At 43.9% G+C, this 23,769-nt stretch overlaps 3 protein-coding genes across 3 annotated transcripts in view; 2 read left to right on the top strand and 1 right to left on the bottom strand.

Moving 5' to 3' along the window:
• Nucleotides 1–10,027, bottom strand: part of trim46b (tripartite motif containing 46b) — a 34,522-nt gene extending 24,495 nt beyond the window's left edge. The window contains exons 1-3 of the mRNA XM_062530128.1: nucleotides 9,976–10,027; nucleotides 7,190–7,239; nucleotides 292–547 (exon numbers count right to left, since the gene is read on the bottom strand). Of these exons, the coding sequence (XP_062386112.1) occupies nucleotides 292–547; nucleotides 7,190–7,239; nucleotides 9,976–10,027 (358 nt within the window). The remainder of the gene's footprint in view (nucleotides 1–291; nucleotides 548–7,189; nucleotides 7,240–9,975) is intronic.
• s100a10a (S100 calcium binding protein A10a) lies at nucleotides 9,609–11,915 on the top strand. The gene is made up of 3 exons (XM_062529213.1): nucleotides 9,609–9,726; nucleotides 11,101–11,264; nucleotides 11,630–11,915. The coding sequence occupies exons 2-3, from the start codon at nucleotides 11,124–11,126 to the stop codon at nucleotides 11,789–11,791; spliced, it is 303 nt and encodes a 100-aa protein (XP_062385197.1). The 5' UTR covers nucleotides 9,609–9,726; nucleotides 11,101–11,123; the 3' UTR covers nucleotides 11,792–11,915.
• Nucleotides 11,916–16,924: 5,009 nt separating this feature from the next.
• Nucleotides 16,925–23,769, top strand: part of snx27a (sorting nexin 27a) — a 33,743-nt gene continuing 26,898 nt past the window's right edge. Inside the window, 1 exon segment of the mRNA XM_062528949.1 lies at nucleotides 16,925–17,373. Coding sequence (XP_062384933.1) covers nucleotides 17,054–17,373 — 320 coding nt within the window. The 5' untranslated portion in view covers nucleotides 16,925–17,053.

Below are 23,769 nucleotides of genomic sequence, written 5' to 3'. Positions count from 1 at the left end.
TCCATCTGGTGACAGCTTATCTCCCTTCAACCTTATCAATCCAATATCACTGATCATATCGCATCACACACTTAAGACTTTTGCATGCTCACCCTGCAGCACACACAACCACATTCACACACACAAACACAAACACACACACACACACACACACACACACACACACACACACAAACACACACACACACACACACACGTTCCCATACCTTGTCTGAGCTTGCGGTCGACATGGCCTGCTTTAGGCAGGGGCTACACACACACACACACACACACACAGACCGGTGCCCATACCTTGCCTGAGCTGGCGGTCCACGCGGTCTGCTTTGGGCAGGGGTCGGCGTGCCTGGCGCGGTGAGCGTGTGTTGGGCGTGGAGGCGGGCGAGTTGGGCTCGGGGGGCAGGTCGGGCGGCGGGTACCCGCTCTGCACCAGAACCTCGGAGGCGCACAGCAAACACACGCTGTGCAGGCAGGGCAGCACCACGGGCTGCTTGACCATCCCCTTACACACCGGGCACTGCAGCTCCTGCTCCATGCTCTTCAGGTTAGACTGCAGGGGACACGAGAAGAGAAGAGAGGAGAAGAGAAGAAGAGAGAAGAAAAGAGAAGAGGAGAGAAGAGAAGCGAGGAGAAGAGAAGAAAGGAGAGGAGAAGAGAAGAGAAGAGAAGAGAAGAGAGGAAAAGAGAAGAAAAGAGAGGAAAGGAGAAGAGAGGAGGAGAAGAGAAGAGGAGAGAAGAAAAGAGAAGAGAAGAGAAGAGAAGAGAAGAGAAGAGAAGGGAAGAGAAGAGAAGAGAAGAGAAGAGAAGAGAAGATCTTTATTTCTCATTGTAAGCTTGACATCATTGAGGAAGTACATTCATAAATAAATACATAAAAGTAGCTCCAGCTCCATACTCTTCAGGTTTGACTGCAGGGGATATAAGGATACAATTGTTGCAAAATCAATTTATAAGCCGTGGTTACTGTAATAGTTGGGAAATTACGGGTACTCATAAAACAAGGTTGGCACAGGAAGTACACCAGAGCTTTATTGGAATAACAGCAGCCTGATGGCTTCTACTCTTTGCTGCTACCACTACCACTGCGTCTCCATCACTACAGTACACGTCACAATGTCACATGTGTGTGTGTATGTGTGTGTGTGTGTGTGTGTGTGTGTGTGTGTGTGTGTGTGTGTACGTAAAAAAGCTGCTGGGGGGAGGTTTGGCTCAAGGTCAAGGTACAAAGGACCCTACAGCCTTAAATGACTCCCCACACCATCCCTTTAAGTAATACACCATCCCTTTAAGTAATCAAACTGAGTCATCCATCACGCCCCGATGACTGCCCGGAACTACAGTAACATGCCACTACAGGCAGGTAATTCTCCAAAACCACAAACCTGCCCGCAGACAGACACTGGCGTGCACGGCCAAAAGCCTGCAATACTATGGGTGAGTCAACCGAACTAGAACAAGTGAGCAGTTCTGCTGTGTGTGACTCAATGATACGAGTGAGTCAACCGAACTAGAACAAGTGAGCAGTTCTGCCGTGCCTGACTCACACGGCAGGTGTGATGGTGTGATCCACACTGTGACGGAAGACTTGATCAGCACACAGGGGGAGATGTAGCTTTAGTAAAGGGCGCACTAGGAGGTGTGCACACATGAGCGCATCTCACAGGGAGGCTTCTTGGATGATAAATAAATTAAAGAGTGTGTGGGGGGGGGGGTGTGTGCGTGAATGTGTGTGTGTCTGTGTGTGCGTGTCTGTGTGTGTATATGTGTGAGTGTCGGAGGGTGTGTGCATGTGTGTGTGTGCGCATGTGTATGTGTGTATGGGGTGGTGTGTGTGTGTGTGTGTGAGACAGAGAGAGACAGGGATTAGTAAGTGCTGCCATGCGCTTGGTCAGCCGTTCCTGCATGATACAGGGGCTTGGGAGAAACGCAGCCTATTCCCCAGGACCCAATAAAGCTTATCACATCAAACAATCCGGCAGCGTGTTTACAAAGACCCATCATCTCTCCAAACAGTTCCCTTCAGGAACATTTTCCAGCCGGTTTGCTCCATCTATAAAGTGGTCTAGAACCGACAAGGGACCAAAAGACCCCTCTTGTTCCAGTTGACAAACACAAACGCACGCACACACACACACACAGTGATGCTGTGTTAATTGGACAGCCGTTTAACAGATGAAAAAGGACACGCCAGTTCTAATAAATAATAAAAGAGTTCTTAGAAGAAGAAAGTGAGAAGGAGACAGAGGACCACACAGCGGGGGTGGGAAGGAAACAGGTTCCCTCCGTTGCTCCAGTGAGTGCTAAATCATGCATCTTATCGAAAAGAAAAAATAGTCTTTTGAGCGCTAATTTGAATTCAAAATGCGCACTACATACGGCTACCGTGCAGCAGGAATCACGTAATGAGAACAGGAGGTCATTTATATATTTGGGGGGGTTTATTCCTTTAATGACAGAGGCTGTGTCTGAAACATAAGTACACACGCTGGGCAGCATGCATTTTCCGGAAGTTACGTCAGAATAGACTGTCCGAAAGTCGAGCGCTCTCACTAGATGGGTACTTTGTTTGGCGTGATTTCCAAGCGTGCATTGATGCATCTTTCTGGATCCCATAATCCATTGCGCAGCGCAGGTCAAGCTCCACACGTCATGCAAATCGTCAACACAGGTCAGGTGTCAGGTGAGTGAATGGGAGAGAGAGCAGGGTGAGATCCGGAAAGGACCACAGGGCGGGAATTGAACCAGGGTCACCGGCGTACGGTGCAGGTGCCCCAGCCAGTTGCGCCACAGCTGGGGCCACAGGTGGTCATTTATAACCACGTCGCACGGCTCAATGTAATTTCTAGCGTTTTATTCAGCATCTGGAGAAACATGGCGGACGTTGACTTATAAATGACAGTTTATCGTCTGAGTTTCATGGAATCTGCTGTGTCATTATGAAATAATGAATGCACTGAGAACTTCCTCATCTGTGCGCTGACCTTCCGGTGTTGTTGTGCAATGTGGTGTTAGTGTTAAATTAGCTCAATGCTTTGCCCAGTTCATGAAATTAGCATTAGTTAGTGCATGTTGGTATTAATGCATTGCATTCCTCGTCGCCTGTGATATAAATTAGCATACACACACACACACACACACACACACACACACACACACACACACACACACACACACACACACACACACACACACACACACACACACACACACACACACACACACACACACACACACACACACACACACACACACACACACACACACACACACACACACACACACACACACACACAGGTCAGCTTCCCATACCTGGCCTCAGCAGCCAGCCCACGCACTCAGGCTGGGTCTCTCTCTCTGCCGTTGGCTGCCGTGACCACATAAGTTAAAAATGCATATACCCTGGCATGAATGATTTAATGCCCCTGTGAGGCCCAGAGCAGGCATGTGACTTAGGTGAAGACTGCACCAGGGCTACACTGATCGTCTTCATCTCAGCTCGACGTTCTAAACACAAGGTAGGCTATAGATAGCGCTATGCTATTCTATGCTATGCTAAACTCTCCAGTGGGCAGCAGTCAAGGCAACACGTCCAGCAACATTCTATCCCCTGAGGTAGCAAACAGGAGTGGAGTGCAACTTTTGTGGAATAACTGGGAGAGATGTAGGGCACTGAACTATTGACTAAAGCAGTTTTTTATAAAAGAAAGCTTAGGTCAGGGATGTTCAGTAATTCAGAGGGGGGATATATATACTCCATGGCCCATAAGTTTCTTACAGGGAATGCTGAAATAAGAAAGAATAGAGACTGTAAAAAACCTAAAGGCCTACACCATAAAGGTCTTTACACCACAACAAAAAATACTCACAAGGAGCTTTTATTCTCTTGAGTCTGAAATGTTTATATTGCACAGCTGTGTGTCTGCTATATGAATCTTCAGTTCATCATAGTTCTTAGAAACATTCCAATACGAGATGTAGATGTAACAGAGGAGTACATGTGGTGTTTTATCTCAATCTAACAGAGCAAGAGTGAACTTTCACTTTGCAACACAATCAAGTAAATTATTCAGACTCATAGGGTGACTCTCAAACACTCTCCTCGATCCTCGATCCTCGAGAGGCGCTCCCACTGATCTATAACTAACACAGGATAGACAATCCCATTGTTGCCGCCCCAGCATTCTTTATGTAGATCAGTGAGGATCGAGGCCCAGGGAGGAAGGGAGGATGTATAAAAGACGAATGAGAGGCACCCATAGAGAATAATCATGTCTTTACAAAAATTACAACAGGTGCATTTGCACATGAGCAGGATTTTGCCATTCCTCGTCGTCCCATGTACTGCGCTAAACTTTATCAAAATGAAGCACCAGTATTAAGGACACAGCTGAGGAAATAAGGCAACACCTTAGACACAAAAAATGACGTCTGAGTCCATTCAAACAGGTAACAGTGCTGTCTGTTGGTCACAGGTTGCAGTGTGGAGAGGGGCAGAGAGAAGAGCAGTGACCCACCATACCTTCAGCAGATGACAGGGGGCGCTACCGGCTCTCAGTGAGAGCCAATATTGACTGGACTATGTCTGAGAGGGCCACTGCTGCATCAGATGTCCTTGAAGCCAACGTGCAACAAACATCCAGGGGAAAGCTGGTCAGCATTCAGCTGCTAGACTCGACTCACGCAGGAGAGGGATGCTTCAGCACGATAATTCCCACTCATGAAGTGTTGCAGCTTCTGAGGCCTGTATAATGACACATCTAACAACCCAACACACCTAACATCCACTTGCCAGGCACTTCCATTCTTCCCTTCGTTCTAACGCCGTTTTCATTCAACCGCTAGCTCCTTCCAGCACACCTTGACCATAGGCTACTCAACACTTTTGCACTTGTGTCCAGTAGTATTTATAGTAGTATGGTCTCCTATAGCTTGAATGCTATTCCTCATTTTGTAAGTTGTTTTGGATAATGGTCTGCTGAATGAATAAATGTAAATTTAATGACTGCTAGACTGTTAGAATAATGGCTGTTTCTGCATTCAACAGAAAGCAGCTGTAGTGAATTCTATGGAAATTGGTTGATTGCATCTGAATTACAGTTGTTATTATCCAAATCAACTGTTTATATACAATCTCTAACCTTCCACCACATTTACTTTGCATAATGATTCCTTCCAAAAGGCAGCAGCTATATGAAAGTTCACTGAATTCCACTGATTTTACTCTACCACTAGAAAATAACTTTAACTCTGTTATTTTCTGTCCAATCAACCTTGATTTTATAAACATTCCCTGCTTACCTTTTATCAAAGGTTTAACTAATCTAATTTAGGCTCAGTTGCAATGCCCATGACATGCGTGGTGCACACACAGCTTACACATCCCACCTCCCTGTCCCAGTACCTCTCACTCTACACACAAATCAGATTAATGTTAAAACCACTCAGTCCTTCCCTTACTGATTGAATTAATGTAATCTCCTCCATTCCCCTTTTCCACATCGCATATAGTTTAGGCCTAACTCTTTAGCCTGATTTAAAGAGCAAAGGTTTGTTTTAACGCTTAAGCCCAAATAAACACAAACAGCTCAGACAGCTGACACGCTAACCTACAAAACCCACAGGTTTAGGTAGCCTTCTATACCAAAACACAAAACACCTGCATGAAAACGCGCATGCTTTTGCGGAAATTAGATCCAAAACCAATCTGGCTGATGGTTATACTGGACTTTCGACATTGCCCTATCCGGCGTCTCTCTTCCTCCAATGTCAAGTTCGCCAATAGCGTCATATGGATTTTTCTATCCTTGTGATAAACCACTTCTCGTCTCTTTCAACAGCAAGCATGTGGGTGTTCATTACCCCTACCTACCCTGTTAGCGTGCTCCTCGGCCGGTTTATGATGAGCAGAGTATAAAGAGGATCGGGTAACGTAGGCTACAGTGGGACCGGTCTTACCTTCACCTGGTACACGGGCGCCATGACAGAGATGCTGCTGTCCTCCCCTCGAAAAGGACCGCTGCTCCCTACGGAGCGTATTCTTCACGAAGCACGAGATATGCTGCAACCAAGACCGGTTTGACTATGTGGGAGACTGGCCATGTTTTGTATTTCCAATAAAAACTCTTACGCACGCCATTTCAGATTGGCTTTACCACGGAGTTTTAGTCAAGGCTACATGGTTATTGCAACCTCAACGACGTCATCTTAATTCGCCCCCGTTTTTACCTCGTATATGAAGCCTTGCAGCGTGTTCAGCTGTCATTTAAAACGCAATGGCGGGCTCGGCTTTTGTTCCTTTAGCGGGCTAAGCTGGGTTAGAAGGATACTGCTGCGCCGCAGACTCGCTGGAGAGCGGTAGCCTAGTCTACTCCCCCATCTGCAGCGCCAGGCCTCCCGTGCCTGCATCCCGTTGCCGTGGTAACGAGCATCCCCGTAGGCTACATCAGCACATTTAAACTCACATCCGCTCCTCCATTAGGAAATCAGGCTTCCAGCCCGACCGGCTTTGGATTGGCAACATATTTCATTTCGCACCAGGAAAACGTGTAGTTGTAGACTAGGCCTACATATTTCATAATTCCACATATTAATTAAGATCTGTCCCACACCTTCGTAGCCTATTCAACAAGGCCTGCAGCTCTGTAGCCTAGTTCTGACAGCTAGCCCAATGCGTCAGCTAAGCAGTTCTTCAATTGTGCATTCACTCGAAACGATAGCCAGCGGCATTGCCCTCAATCTAGGCCAAACAAATTAAGTTGCTCTTTAAAATTCAAACGCTTGTGCGTTCTGTGGAAGAGAGCGAAGGAATGACTGGCAAAACAGGTGTTGGCAGATGCCACATGGCTTTCTTCCATTCACAAAATGAAACTAGCAGAAGCTTTACAGCATGCAAGTAGCAAAACAGGACTGTCATATTAGAGCAGCCTATAACCTATATATGAGCAGGTGACACCCCAAAAGATTATCTTCCTAAAGAGCATGTTTCTTGTGATTTGCGATCTATGGCTTTTAAAAAAATATATATATATATAGCGGAGGACCTGAATAGATTTCCAAATAAAGACATTATCAAATTCATTCTGAATGTTTAATAAATGTAATGTCACAGAAACAATCTCACAAATCAAATTGGTAGTCTATGTTTCTCAAACAAAACAGTGCACATATTTTATCATAAATATAGGCTACTTACACTTATGCGAACCAATGCGTCCATTACGTTGACTAATCTGGCACTTCTTTCTTCAGAATTTTCTCCACCATTTAACCTATTCAGAATACCGTCGCCCAGCTGAAATGCTAGCTAAAGCTTAACTAGGGTAGCCTACACGCCTGCAGATCCAAATGGAAGGTGCTTCTCCAACAGCATGGATTCCGGTCCGTGGACACGAATGAGTTGGAGGAGAGCATCCTACCACCTGATCTGCCTTATCCACGCGCGATTTCAATGTTCACGTAGGCTATGTGATGGAATAAATAGCCTACATCGTTTCAGCAGGCAACAGATGACAGCCATCCCATCCCTAATATCAAATAAGGCTGTTGCTATCAAATCCAGTTCGGCGCATTTAATGCAATCAATAATATTACATTTCTAGAATTATTCTCAGTGTATATAGGCCTACCCACTTTGTTACTGAATAGGGAATAGAAATCCATTCGCCTTTATAGATGAGGCAGGGCTAAAGATAGATAGATAGATAGATAGATAGATACTTGATCTCCAAGGGGAAATTCAAGTGGTTGCCAGCATGCCTCCTTAACAAGGTATGTGTCATTAAACCTACATTTTTAGATAAGGTGTCACATAATAGCCTAAATAGAATACATTTCCCCCTATCTAATAGCTACATATTGTTAGCCTGCAACAAACAAACAAACCACAAGAGATGTTCTGAGTAAGCTACATGCAACTGTCTATCATCAATCATGAGTGTGTTATCAGCTATGGCAACCTACATGTTTGCGTATGAGACTAAATGTTTGTGATTCTCTTAACAAACATCAGTTTTATCACCTGTTATCAACTAATGTGTACAGACCAGACCAGGACCCTCATCACAACTCCCTCATTACATTTACATTCTCACCCACTGCTCTAAGAGCTGCGCAACTTGTGGAAGTGGACGTTTTACGCATGGCTTGGCCACTTAGTTGTAAACGTTTTGCTGAAGGATTAAAGACCTAGGTGGAATCAATATGTAAACAATTAAGATCATTAGTTATTCTCACACTAACTAATTAAAAACTCTGCTTTATACCAATGTTTTACCACTGTTTATAAATTTCCATGGCAACAGCTCTCCCCCCCCCCACACACACACACACACACGCACGCACGCACGCACGCACCGCACGCTGATGCTAGAAGTATACTCGACGCACCCGACCTGTCGCGCGACAATGTGACGTCAAAATGACGTAATTTCCTGTGTCGCAAGCCACATTTCAGCCGCGCGCCGACCTGTCGGACACCGAACATTTTTTATCAGCCGCGCGCGCCAACCTCGCACGACAACTAGGAAGAGATTGAAGCCAAGCTCACGGAGCCAGTGTCCTTATACAGTCATCAACCACATAAACCACATTCAGGCATTATCATATAGCCTATCCAACATCTTAAATAAGCCCATTCATTTTTAAAACGACTGTAGTCATGAAGTTTGAATAATAGTAAGTTTGAAAAGTGGGAAGTTAACTTGGCTAGGCTGCAGCGAGAGTTGCCGTTTGGATGACTGATTTGTTTACAGTCGTGAACTACGTTGGATAAGTTAACGAAGTTACCAGTGAGAGTTGCAACAGGAGATATTAGGGGGAAATGACTAGGACCGAGGCACATAAGTATTCCAGCAAAAGGTAAGGAAGAGATTTGTTTTCAACCAAAGGATATCTGCTAGACCTAAAAAAATATATATATCTTTCCATTTAGGGAGATTACACAAGCTCATCTCATAAACGAGATGGTAGGCTAATCCTTCAGTTGTGCAAGCTAAGTCTGAAATATCAGCAAAGAAGCTAGTTGCTACTGCCATTAACGTCAATGGATACCGTGCCTCCGTTCAGGAGAATACTGCAAATTGTGTCGCGACTACCACGCGCAAGTATACATGGTTACAACGTTCCCCGTGACGTCAACATGTCGCACGACAAGTCGGGTGCGTGAACTGTACCGGGGCCTTGACACATATTACACTCATCAACACATAGCCTAGACATGATGCAAACATTTGTACCATATAAAACCCCCCTCGCAATGTCCCTAGTCCCGACCAAAAGTCGTTTAAAATCTTATGTGAGACTGTCCACTCCCGTAGGCTATCTTATCGGTTTGGCTACTGATTTACTATCATTGGTAGGTCCCTTAATAAGTCTTTTAGACAGACAAGTTAATGCCAGCATAGCCCATATTTTCCTCCATACGTTTCAACTCCTACAACTGTCGTCTGCCGTCTTAAGTGAGTAAAGTTCTTTGGCTTCTGACCCATTTCACTATTCTGGACTACTGACAGAAATGATTGCTTAAGTTACAGATATGAGAAGGCAACACGCAGGCACGCAGTCTACGCTCGTACGCCCGCATACACACACCCACACCCACACTTTTACGCAAACTCATCAACGCACCAGCCACTGGGGCGGCGCCTCCTATAAATGTAAGTGAACGTTTATCAACTGCAGCCTACCATTTCAAGCACCTCTTCCCCACTGCTGCTTTCTGTCACCGGACCGGTAAGACTTCAGTGAATACTTACTATCTGCGGCCTAATGATATACTGTTGTTTAATGGGTGCGCTTTTGTTCTGTCTGTACAACAAATTGTGGGTTTCTTGCCACGGCTCACCATCAACCTAAACCGACAGCTCTGTTGGAAACATGCTGTAATTATCACATTTGGAATGTGAATTAGTGAGGGGTTCGAGTCTTAACGCGTGCTGTTTAGGCAGCACGGCTCAGTTATAACGCGGAGGGCAAGCTCACGGGTGAAGAGTTCGCACTTCACACCGTTTGTGTGGTTTGACACAATTTGCATCGTCTAGGCCGAGTTACATAAATGTTCTACTGTTCTCTGTTCGTCACAGTGTAACTCATTGGTCAGCCAAATGATGTTCATTATCTGTCTTTGGCTTTTGCATGGATGTCAACACCCCTTTAACGAAAAGTTTTCTTAACAACTGCTCTTTCTTTTGCCTGTTCCCCTCGTTTCCTCATTCGACTTTTGCCACCCCTCCTGGCCAGACTTTCCCTGACTCATTCTCTCCGTATGTCCACCCAGCCCCCGTGCTTCTCTGTATGTGTGCAGTAACCTAGTTGAGAAATCCCAACATCCTAGCCTGTGGCTCAGCAAAGATCTACTGTAGAGTTAGCCAAAGGGTGTGGCCCATGGGAATGCTCCAGAGCATGTGTACACATGATTACAGTGGTGCAATGTCTCTGGCACTGTCTCTAGGGAATGTGTAAACTTGTCATCTTTTACTCTTCTTATCTTCATGAGGTACTCTCTCTCTCTCTCTCTCTGTGTGTGTGTGTGTGTGTGTGTGTGTGTGTGTGTGTGTAAATCAGAGCTGATTGCACACATTCCTTCATAACTATTGCAGTCTTTCCTAATAAAAGTGCTGAAGCCGTCTCAAACTCCCCTCCCAGTTTGCCACACAAACTTTTTGTGTGTGTGTTTCTTCCAAGTATTCCTTAATCCCATCTCTGCGTCTCGCATTAAGTGGATGTTGATTTGTGGATTTGTGGGATTGTTTGAGGTGTTTGATGTACTTTTGTGAAGAGAGATATCTTATGACCATTATTCATTCAGTAATCATGTGGTTGCTTTTTGCTCTGAATCACTTTAATGGACTTCTGTCACGTAGCACAAACTCTTTGACTCAGTTTATTTGACAAAATTTGAGGAAAAAACAATAACAATACATTGGTTAAGAAATATAAGGTCATCATCATGCAGACCAAATATAGTTAACATACTATAGCGAATGCCCCCTTTTAATTTGGAATTGATTGTGTTTCTATTTATTATAATATTGATTATTACATGTTTATTATTAAATGGAGAAATGGTTTCACCATAATTAACTCTCTCCTCTTTTCTGTTTTCAGAGTTTAACATCTAAACTGCAGCCATGCCATCTGACCTCGAGAAAGCCATGGAGTCCATGATTATGGTGTTCCACAAATACGCCTCCAAAGAGGGGGACAACAACTATCTGAGCCGCAGGGAGCTCAAAGACCTCATGGAGAACGAGCTGGCTTGCTTCCTCAAGGTGTGTTCTCCTTTATTACTTGTCTGGCTGTCTGCTATTCTCATCACTCGAGTCACACTCTGGTAGTCTCATCCCATATCTGTGTCATGGCCCCCCTCTGGCTGGATCACAGCTTAGATGTGACCTCTCCATGTCTTACTTTCACTGGAGTTTTAAGGATATCTGACTGTATCTTTATAGTACTTTTATAGTTTACTGGTTACGGCCTCGCACGAAGGGGGAGGGATGTGAAAAAATGTTTGAAAGATACATTAAGGCCTTTGAGAAGATGGTGATGGTGATGAGGATGGTGGTGGTGGTGGTAGTGACGATGGTGTCAGTGCAGGAGATTGCAATGTCATTTTTATTCTCTTTTTTTCCCGCAGTCTCAAAAAGACCCTGCCGCAGTGGACAAGATCATGAAGGATCTGGACGCTAACAACGATGGCCAAGTGAGCTTTGAGGAGTTTGTTTCTCTGGTGGTTGGCCTGTCCATTGCCTGTGAACAGTGTTATCAGATGCATCTCAAGAAAGCGGCTGGAAAGTGAAGGAGTCAGAGGGATGGAGGAGGAAGACCAGAAAAGAATGGAAGCTGAGAGGATATATGGATGAAGAAAATTGTTTGTTTTTTGTAATTATGCTGTCTAATAAAGTGTTCTTGTTGTTTACAGACTTTTGAGAAACAGTGTCTTTAATAAGGTGCCTGTGTGTGTGTGTGTGTGTGTGAGAGAGACAGAGAGAGAGAAACAAAGTGCTGACCGTGTGTAGGAATTCTCCAAGTAGCCATGTTGTAATTAGCATGCACTCCATAAGAATAGAGTTGCAGTGTTAAGTCTACAGAGGCCTATACAACTCCCATCTCATCTTGCTCCAACAGTCATCATAGCACTGCTATTCCCACAGCATATGCCCAGGTGGAAACTGAGTAATGTTTTCTACTCTTATCCATTGCCCATGAATGCTGGAGACTTAAAATAGGCTATTCCATTTTCCGGAGTCTTAACAAGCCTCGCAACACTTGAAGGAAAAATCTGGCAATCGCCGTCTCTCAAGGTCACAGTACGGTTGGAACGGAAAAAAAGGAAAACAATCCGTTTTAATTAGCTCAAGTTGCTGTAGCCAGCAGCTAAAGCTGCCAGACAGATACAGCACTACACTCTGGGGTAAGGTGACCGGATGTCCAAGATCAAAACCGGGGACATAATCCCAAAAATGTGGAAAAAACAGGGACATGTTCAGTTTTTACTATCAATCTGATTGAAATACATACAAGTTTTATCTTCAAAAAATGGGGACGTGGGTAGTTTTTCTGTATTTTCCTGGAAACAGGCAACCAAAAACAAGGGCTGTCCCCTGTAGCCAGGGACATCTGGTCACCCTATTCTAGGGACATATTCATGAGTCCCCATGTTCATGCCCCCAGAGTGTTGCGCTGTAGCTGCCTGTCTCGCCGGATTTCTCCTTTTAACAACATGTCAGTGTGATTTGGGATAAGCAGTCCAGCCCAGTCAAAAGCTATCCTGGTAGAATTGTGCAGTTCAAACCCTCGGAGCAAAACCTCAGTTTACAGTGAGACAGCAGGGAGTTGTCAGGGAGGGAGGGACAGGATATACACTCATTTCCCCGGCATCCCTTGAAATCTCTGCAGTCCTCTATCTCTACATTTTTGCCCTGTGAACCTGGGCTGGGCTTACGGCATGCCACGGCTTATGACTGTTATTGGTTTCAAGGCAAACACACACACCGGTTGCTATGCTGCAGTGGCTTGGAGAAGTTGAGTAACTAGAATGAGGCCTATGATTATACCACACCCATTAAGATAACTCTACGCAAGCATTTTTATGTCAGGGATTCCCCTCTCACATAAGGTCTTTCACTGATTCCCATACACAACACAACAGGTCAAAGGTATTATGATTTCTTTGTTTTGATTTGTCATGATTGGCCATGTTGGTTGAGACATGAGGTGAAGGAGAAAGCACATGTCAGACTCTTCAATCATCCACAACACTGGCACTCTTTGTTTGTTTTGTACTTGTTTTTGGTGTTACTGTCTTTTTGCCTAACTTTTCTGCCGCCAGTGACGTCACGCAAACCCGGATATTTATACCGTTGTGAAGGGCTATACTGAAACACTGAAACTACTGAAACACTGAAACTAGATCGTTTGCGTAGAATTCTAGAAGGAACTAGGGAAATAATTCACCCCTCAACAGGTTAATTAGGTTCTCTTCCACTGTCACACCACTGAAGGCACACATCTGTTACCCCATGAGCCATGGCCCTAGGGCTAGGCAACGGCTCGGTCATGAAACCCTCATGGCTACTGAACACATCACATGCACATCACATTTTTGTTGTATCATGAGACCATTTAATCCCCGAGAGGCTTCAAGTGTCTGAAGAGTCATCATTCTGACGTCACGCCTATAACTCACATCTGTTGCCTCATCTTCACATTCCAAAAAAAAAAAAACTGCAGTTCATTGTCTTAATGTTTGGAGCTGTAGCTTAAAGGTGCAGTTTGTGACTGTAATCTAAAACACTTTCTTTTCAAATTCAGAGAACTATCCTCTAAGTGTCAATAAATAGTCCTGGCTCTGTCAGTCGGAAACATTGTGGCTCAGGCTGATCCATGAATAATTCTAGCTAATCAACACTTAATGTCAGAATGCAAGAAAAGGATTTTCAGCAACCTTTCAGCAGAATTGTGAGTTGCTTCATTATTGTCTGATGCTGCTTTATCGGCAGAGTTGTACAAAGTATCCGAAGCCCACACTTGAGTAGCCTAGAGTAGAGGTTTGATCAGAAAATGACTGAAGCAAAAGTGAAAGTGATCTATATGCATACTGTAAAAGTCATACAGTATTTATTATTAACAGTACAACAACCTCCTCGCTAGGCTTTTAATGAAAAAGAAAGCAGTCAGAACTTTGGATGGCTAAGTTCATGCAGCACTTTAAAACATGGTGCCTACACTTCATACACATTGGGTGCCTCTCATTTGTCTTTTTATCCATCCTCCCTTCCATCCTCGGTCCTCGTTCCCACTGATCTAGATAAAGAATGATGGGGCGGCAACAATGGGATAGTCTATCCAGCGTTAGTTATAGATCAGTGGGAACGAGCCTGGAGGACCGAGCATCGAGGAGAGAGGTTGAGAGGCCCAATGTCTTCGAAGCCTGAACAAAGGTATGCGGCTGCCATTCATTTTTGCTTCCTTTTATAAGCCTATAGTAAAGTTTATCCAAGATGTTTAGAAAGACAGCTACATCACACTCCACAAACTCACCTTGAAAGCCAAAACAAAATGGTATTAATGAAAAGCAAGCAGTTAGCATTTTAATTTAATTCAGCTCATTACAACAGACTACATCATTGCTACATAGTATAACATAGCTATATAGGCTCTGTGACTGGTGTCCCTTGGTGACATCAGGTCAGAATGTTTAGGGCTGCAAATGTCTAACATGGTGAATGTTTTCATTTGCACATTGCATTCACATATATTCATTAGCAGACACGTTTAATCCAAAGTGATTTACATATGTAAATTATGTCAATTATATTACTAGGGATTATTGTCCCAGGAGCAACTTGAGGTCAGGTTCTTTGCTCAAGGGCACAATGGTTGCCGCTGGGAATTGAACCCACAACTTGTCGTGCTACCACATGGCTAGTACAGCTACTGAACCACCATGCTATCACCACCCCACATTATTTTAGCCTACTTTCTATTTCATGCTGCTAATGAAAAATTATGGTTATGGTTATGACATTTGGCAGATACTTTATCCAAAGTGACACACAAATAAAAACAATAGCCTACAACGATCAATTTAACAGTGAGCCATTTAAAAAGTTGGTCAGACTACATGAGGGAGAATAGCAATAATAAACTATGTCAATTCAAGTAATAACCTAATGAAAATAAAGAAGAATAGCAAATAAACAATAATGTCTATTCAATCAATTATATAATAACAATAACAATGGCATGGTCAGGCTATTAAGGAGAACAGCAATAATAAATCATGTCAATTCAATGGCCTAATGAAAATAAACAACATATTATACAAATTCATAACCCATAAGAAGCGCTTAATAGACCAAGTGCAGATTTAGTGGAGTAAATGTATACATTTAATTCTAAAAATGTAGTGAAGTAAACGTAAGGATGTATAGTAATAATATATTGATTGATGTAATATTAATTCCCACTTAAGGTCTATTCTGCATTGTAGCCAGAATCTTATTCCCCATTTTTGTAAGCGGCGTTGAGATTAAAGTGTCTCCTAAATAAATAAATGTAAAATTGAATGATCTGCGATGTTCCAAGGAGAACAGCTGTGTGCTATCCTTAGATGGAAAAAAGTCGCTTTAGATTCAGCAAGTACAGACAGAATGCTGATGTAAGCAACTACGAAGAGTGTTGAAATCATTACACTCTTTAAACACACACAGTATTTTAAATTCATGAGACAGTGCTTTACTCTCGCACATCTTACAGCTGTCACATTTCATGACTATGTTATTAATTTAGAACCTACACTTGAGACAGAGGTCTTAATGCTGTGATATCTCACCAGACATTTAGGGTAACTCAACCTCTTTAAATGCAGAGTGGATATATCTTTGTGGGATTTCGGTTGGCAGTGTAGTAGGCTTTTGTGTCTTCTATTTCTATTATCTATTTATTATACATCTGGTGGCTAGTTCAAAGCTTGTACAATAGTACCAATTTAAGTCTAATGTTGAATCACCTGCTAAACAAATTGAATTTTAAAGAGACAACCGGTCATTCTCAAATCAAAATCTACAATAGGTCTAGAAGCTGAGACCATGCCAGACGTTTTTTTCTCCACACACACATGCAGCTCTCTGTCTTACCACTAGATGGCAGAAAAGTGCAACTGACAAGTTCAGACACCGTTAATCAGACCTACAGTAGTAGCAGGCTTGTAACCATAGACCTGTAAACTTGTAACAAGTTGTGTTCCTAGATGTTACAATAATAGATGTATTCTGTTAGTTTTGTTTCTGCTTGCTCTATTTTTCTAAGCTAACAAGTAATAACGAATAATATTGGATGGTTTGCTCAAAATTAGACTCGGCCATGTCTGTCTGCTAACTTTGCATCAGTTTATGAATTGTCCAGTAGCAGAAAGCAAGAGCTAGGCAAACAGCCATCATTTGCATATTGAAGAGCTATGCTGATGTCTTGATTTCCATGCTGTTCCACACGCAAGAGAACACTTCTAAAAAACAGCTCTGCATGGACGAGGATAATGAGGAAAGAGAATTATTGTTTAGAAATGTCCTAGACACCTTCCCCTATTTGTAGCAGTCTTTCACACAGCCTTAGCCTACTAGCCTATTTTAAGAACTAGATTCACATAATTTTCCCGAAAGAGCATGATATGACAATACGTTTGAGGGGTTTCAAAGATGGCGATCATGTAAAGTGTACCTGTTTGTTAACACATGGCTGTATATTTGTTAGGTGCAGTGTTCAATAAAGAAAAGAAAAGAAAAAAATAGGTTTGGCTAATTACCAACTTCACAAAGTTAGCTTACTCCAGGTACGCCTCATACTGCTACACCTGTGATAGCGCTTGTCGACCTAATATCTCATGTAGGGCAGTGCTCTGGTGACTGCAAAAAGTCCTCAAGGAAAGCGAAAGGGGGTCTTGTGATGGTTGGGCGGGTCACCGACAGCGCCGCTGTGTTCCCAACGCTCAGCCCAGTGTACTTGAGTTGTTTTGAATGTGCGAGGCACCGACAGGAGGGGGGCAGAACTTGAACTAAAGATGGCGGACGTAGAAGATGAGATACGGTCTGAACCCTCTTCCCTGCACCCCGCGGCGCCGCGAAACGGAACCGGTGTAGGTTCGGTGAGTGGTACCAGAGGCCAGAACATAACAATAATGACGACTGGCCCGCGAATGGTACGGATTGTAAAATCGGAATCGGGCTATGGGTTCAACGTTCGTGGGCAAGTAAGTGAAGGTGGACAACTGCGAAGTATCAACGGGGAACTGTATGCTCCACTGCAACATGTCAGCGCCGTGTTACCTGGAGGAGCTGCAGATCGAGCTGGCATATTGAAGGGCGACAGAATATTGGAAGTGTAAGTCTGTTTACTTGTCAATTATGTCCACATCTAACAAGTTTTAAACAATTAAAACGAGCTACTGCTAGCTGGCTAGCAAGATAAGTAGCTGACTACATAGCCATACCATTGGTTGGCTAACCTGTTATCTAACATTATCGCTAGCTAAGTCAAAACAAATCAATGCAGCACCTACCTAGCCATAATGCTAATATCACCAAGTTACTAACGGGTTAACACGTTCAAGCCAGTTTATGTACAACCCTAATGAATTATATGTGTTTGTTTGTTTTCGCCCCGGCTTGACCATCGGCAAGAACAGCCCATCAAAACATTTTGACACATGCAGACCACCATTCCCCACTATTTGCAGACCCTAACTAGCTATAGCTAACCAGTGACAAAATCTTGCTGATTTGTTCAGTTTATAGTATAATGTTATACATTTTACGCGACCTAGCTGTTGTCATTGACCATTTGCGTTTTTTTCGCATTAAAGTGCTGTTATGGGTAAGCATGTTTATGGGACGTGCATTTGCTATGGTGGCTAGCAAGCCTTGACGCTAGTGGTCATTCAGTGATCCTGAACCTAACGCCATACTTAGCTTCTAATTCTGGCTAACGTTACGTATTAAGTAGCTAACTTAAGCTCGTTGGCAAATCACCCAGTGTTGGTGGATTAGTGGTGGGTAGTTTTTGGTGTATTGAACGTGTGGCGGAATGTGCCTAGAATGGTCTGTGCTATGCTGTTGTGGTAGCTAACGTTAGGTTGTGCTACGGGAATAACATTAACGTGGTCTGTGATGCATCCCAGCTGCAGACGCTGTCTGTTTCTCATATGCTAATTCATGATATGAGCGGGATTCTTTCGCTAATAAACAGACGCTTTTACAACCACTGTGTATTTCGAGAATCAGCGAAAGCTTCTAGCGAGCTCGTGGTTTTCAAACGGCACTTGATTGCGTCAAGTATTGTGTTATGTGAAAACGTCCGTCCACCGTCAATGTCAGCCAACCCAACCACTTACCGAGCTAGGATATTAAATGCTACTCACATACTCCAACCCCCACCCCCCCTTTTTTGCACACACGCTTCGAGCCCGCTTTTCACCCGAAGGAGCAGCTCTCTCGCGGAGCCAACTGCAAAAGCAATGACGTACACGCACACACTCATCCTAATTTTACCGCAATTAGTCAACACATCAGGTCAAGATGAGTTCATTGGATGATTGCGATCTATTCCCACTCTAAACGACTGTAGCACAGTCGGCTCTGTCACACTATGCAACAAGTGTCAGCATGTTTGCATAATCACCATTCGACGAGGTTAATGATTTTGTAAGATGATTTAGATATTATTTACTCAAGTCCATGTTGTACTCTATGTGTGCAGTGTTAGACTGGGAAGAGGTACAGAGATTCCCAGAAAAGGGGATGCACTTCCTTCATCATTATGCTGAAGAAAAGCACCAACGCAGCCACACAAAGTCCCTTTGAAGGGGAGGCTCTACATTTTATAAGCTCCCAGGTTCAAAGGGTTGAAAATTACAGGCCATTAGAGACCCACCATTAAAACGCAGCTTGTACCAACACGGTGCCATGCCATTGGGATCTGTCTGTGTGTGGGTGACCAATTGAGACGGCCAGCTGCTCCGATTCACGCCATTGGAGGGTCCGTCAGGCAACCCGTTCCCACACACACACACACACACACACACACACACACACACACACACTCAAAACACAAACATGTCTCATCATCGACATATCTGCGTCATCATCACAAAGCCCCACACCCTCCTCTCTTTCTCTTTAAGTTGCCGGGTGTTTGCATATGCTTACGTGTTGCTAAAGGCAAATCCCTGTTAATCTCATGAGTTATTCCATGAACTATTTTCAGAGCCCCTAGCCATGTGTACATTTGTGTATTGCCTCTCCTTTGGGGTCCCCCCTGTCAATAGCAGCTCACGCTTATTTCACCCATCAGGCAGTCAAAACAAAACACTTCCCTGAGGGGACTACAAATAAACTAACTAACTAGAAACAAGGTGTGTGTTGTGTGTTGTGTGTTGTGTGGTGTGTGTGTGTGTTGTGTGTGTGTTGTGTGTGTACCTGTGTACCTCTCTCACTCTCCTGTCCAGCGCGCTCCACAGTTGTATCTGCATGAGAGCAAAAAGCCCTAAAAATATACTTTGGTTAAAAAAAACAAAAAACGAGCACTAGGTTGCACTGCACCTGCCTCTCTGGAGTGCTCCTGTTTATACCTCCGACGCACAGCACAACTCTGCACAACAATACACAGCACAGCACAACACAATGCAGCACAGCACAACACTACACAGCACAACTCTGCACACCACTACACAGCACAACTCTGCACAACAATACACAGCACACCTCTGCACAACACTACACAACACAACACAGCACAACTCTGCACAACACTACACAGCACTGAACAGCACAACTGTGCACAGCGCTACACAGGCCAGCACAGTGCAACTCTGCACGGCACAGCACAGATCGATTCTGTTTCTCTGAGTTGTTAGGCCTGTCTTACAAAAGGACTGAACTGAGGCACTCTTCTTCATACACGGAGCTTTATTAGTAGGCTAGTGGATGATCACAAACCGACTGAACCAAGGCGCTCCTTCATATAGAAAAACGTTATTATTAGGCTAGTTCATAATGGAACAGATGAAGTCTTCCAATGTATTTGCAGCCGAAATGGCCTTCATCAGGGCAGAACCTGTATGACTGTCTTTTTACCCTCAGCTGTTCCCATCTCCAGTTCCACCAGCGCTACCAATGTCTGTCAAGAATATGAATGCTTTAGTCAATCAACAACTCATGTAAACCCCATAATTGCAATATTGTCATATTCTGAATCGGGTCAATAGTCAGAATATTAAGGCCCACGTTTACAAACATAGCAACTGTATGCAGGCCTGATAGAGTTCAGGCGTGGTGCTTGAATTCAGGCTTGAGCTCGGCCATGTACGGTGTCAAGAAAGGCTAATTACATTGCATGTTAAATGCAATGTACTGTTATCACTGTTCTTCTTATTATCGTCTTTATTCTTCTTCCGACCAAAATCAACGATCAAAGGCTCTAGAACCACTGAACCGTTTGACGTCATTCAAGCACTCATACAAAGGTCTTGAAACGGAGATTTGTTCTATGTATTTTTCACATTTGTGAACTTTATACTTTTTGAGATATTTACGATAAAAGAGTTTAAAATTCCCATAGAGTTTACATTGAGACCCTTTGGCGGCAAAGACTAATTGTTACGTCAGTGCTCAGCTGTCAGTAATCAAGGATCTCTGAGTCTGATCCAAAGCCATGGCATCACCACTGCGCTAAACCAGGCTAAACGTGAATGTTACATTACGTCTAGAACTACAGCTGTGAAAACATTCTACCATGCCACTGTAATCCAGGACGTTGTCGTCTTGTCTCCTGTTAGGCTACTCCTTACTTGATTTGTTTATATCGTTACAGTAGCCTAACGTTTGCTCTCGGTAACGTTATCAACATCTAAAGACAATCTAACCTAAAGACAATCTAACCTAACGTCAATGTAAACACTGTAGGCCTATTTAGCTAACGACAACCAAACTTGCTCCAGGCTAACGTTTAACGTCGGGGTAGGCTGCAAGGCGAACAGGATTTAGCAAGCTAGTCGTTAGACTTGCCAGCCAGGCAATCATTTAAAGCTTTCGGTATCATTCACAAATTAAAAACCTAAGCTTATTGTACATTCCTATTAGGACAATCACGCACCTGAACACACTTCGAAGAACATAGCCTACTAGCTCATCCTGTAAAATGTGTAGCCTACATAAAATATCCTACTGTAAGCTAACGTTACATTTGCTAGATATCCTACCTGTTGCTGCATCATCGTTGATTGGCGTTGTTTGAGAATGAGATTGTATTCCGTATTCCATGCCTAGGCTACTTTTAACCTGCATTAGTGTAGATATGAAGGCTATAAGCTATCCTACCAGTCGTTTCATTAGCCTACTAAAGTGTCAGCTCTTGCAACTCGTTTGAAGTTGGCAACTTAATTTCAGTCTTTTCAAATTCTAATAAATGAAGAGTTATTTTCCAAAATAGCCTATATCCACAATTTTGATGCATTTTCATAAATCACTTTTTAAATGTGACTTTCCAAGTAATTTCAGTGGAATTCTAATTGGGTTATTGTTATTTATCTATTCGTCTGTGTAGCCTAGTTGTCTTTTTAACTATAGGCCTAACACAATGATGTCAGTAACCTTTTTGCATTTACATGCAATGGTAATTCCTTCCATGGAATTACATTTTCTAGTTCTCAATATTGTCTTTGAAATCTATTCATGGGTTTCATCAGGTCCCTTTCCACAGGTGTATAAAATCAAGCACCATGATTATCAATGCAGACTGCATGGTGCTTGATTACTACACCTGTGGAAAGGGACCTGATGAAACCCATGAATATGATCATTTCAGGCACAGATCATTTCCTGTCTATCAGCCCTGTGTTTGTGCACTGTCTGTATCTGTATCTGCACTTATTACACTCATTGATACACTTATTGTGGTTTTTAATTTATTGTTAGAAGTGCGCTTAAAAACGTAAATGTTTTTACCATGTTGTAAGTGGCTTTGGTTAAAAAGCGTCAGCCAAATGTGATGTAATGTAATGTAATGTGGGTGTGAGGGTAAAAATCAGTAAAGCTAGTGGTCTTGGAGACCGTATCAGAGCCATGCAGCTATAATCCCATGTGGAGCCGCTGTGTTCCTCTGGTCTGAGCAGCTCTTGTCATGTTGTGTTAACAGCACTTGGCTCCTTTTTATTCATGACCCGACTCGTGCTACTGTCTGCCGAGCGCTGCCTGTGTTTTGGGGCGGAGGGGCCGACGGAACCCAGACAGACGGGGGCTGCTAGGCTGACTGTCTCTTACATAAGCACCTCTCTCTCTCTCTCTCTCTCTCTCTTTCTTTCTCTCTCTCTCTCTCGTTCTCTCCCTCTCTCTCTCTCGCTCTCTCAGCCTGCGGACACTGCTGTGACATACAGGGTGTAAATCACGCTGCTGCAACCGGTTCATGTCACCACACCCTCTTCACTCCCCTAAATCTTCTCCCTTTCTGTGCCCATTCAACCTCTGGAGTGTAGACAAAGACACACACACACACACACACACACACACTTTTTTGGTATGTTCCAACTGTGTTTTGATGCCTGGAAAGTGGCTCTCACAGCGAGGCACTGGAAAGAGTGGCTTGACTCCTGTGCTATTTTTTGCTGTGTGCTCAACAGAGTAGAAAAATGAAAAAGTGTGTGTTTTGTGAGCGCGGGCAGGGCGGTCTCGGGAGACCAGGCTAAGGAGAGGCCGGCCTGCCTCGCTCCAGGAAGAGTCCACTCCAGCTCGAGTTCTAAACAAAGTGAACATCCTACACACACACACACACACACACGCCCATGGGAGAGCCGGCACAGCCAGAAGTTTTTAACCCCTCCAACTCCCCCCGACTGTTTGCATTCCGCCGCAGGAAAGGACTCCACTCTGCAGTGACTCTATGGTGCTGAGATGCTGTGTGTGTGTGTGTGTGTGTGTGTGTGTGTGTGTGTGTGTGTGTGGTGTGTGTGTGTGTGTGCGCGCTGTGCTGTTTGTTTCTAATCTTGGGTAGTTATGCCCTCAGGCACACTCTCTACTCTCTACTCTCTCCCCCTCCTCAACACACACACACACACACACACACACACACACACACTCCCTGTCCCTCTCACACACACACTCACACTCTAAACACTCTAGCATGCACACATAAAAAATTCTCTCTTTCTTTCTCTCTTTGACACACACACATACTAGATGGCATTTCACAACACAGACCCTCAAACTCTTACATACACAATGTGAATCGCACTCTCTAGCACTCAGACACACACACACTTACACACACTTACACACACTTACACACACTTACACACACTTACACACACATACACACACAAACACAAACATGCGTATTAGTTTGCATGTCACTTTGTCAATATTGAGCATACGTAGGCCCAAAGGGTTTTTTAGTCCCGAATAGACCAAAGTCAGCCGGTATGCAGGAAGGCAGCTGCCCTCGCTCGGCTCAGGTGATTGGCAGCTGCCCTCTCTCGGCTCAGGTGATTGGCTGCTGCCCTCGCTCGGCTCAGGTGATTGGCAGGTTACGAGCCCAGAGCCTGCACCTCCTGACACGGCCATCCAGCTCAGAGCAGGAAGTGAAGTGAGAGTGAAGGCTGTGGGAGTGATGGGAGAGGTAGTGTGTGTGTGTGTGTGTGTATACGTGTGTGTGGGTGTTTGTGTATAGGTGTGTGTGTGTGTGTGTGTGTGTGTGTGAAATGTGCTGATGTTGCAACAGTGGTGTTCC

This window comes from Sardina pilchardus, chromosome 24 (genome assembly GCF_963854185.1).
Source record: "Sardina pilchardus chromosome 24, fSarPil1.1, whole genome shotgun sequence".
Taxonomy (NCBI): Eukaryota; Metazoa; Chordata; class Actinopteri; order Clupeiformes; family Clupeidae; genus Sardina; species Sardina pilchardus.
This window is presented reverse-complemented; position numbering and strand designations above follow the sequence as displayed.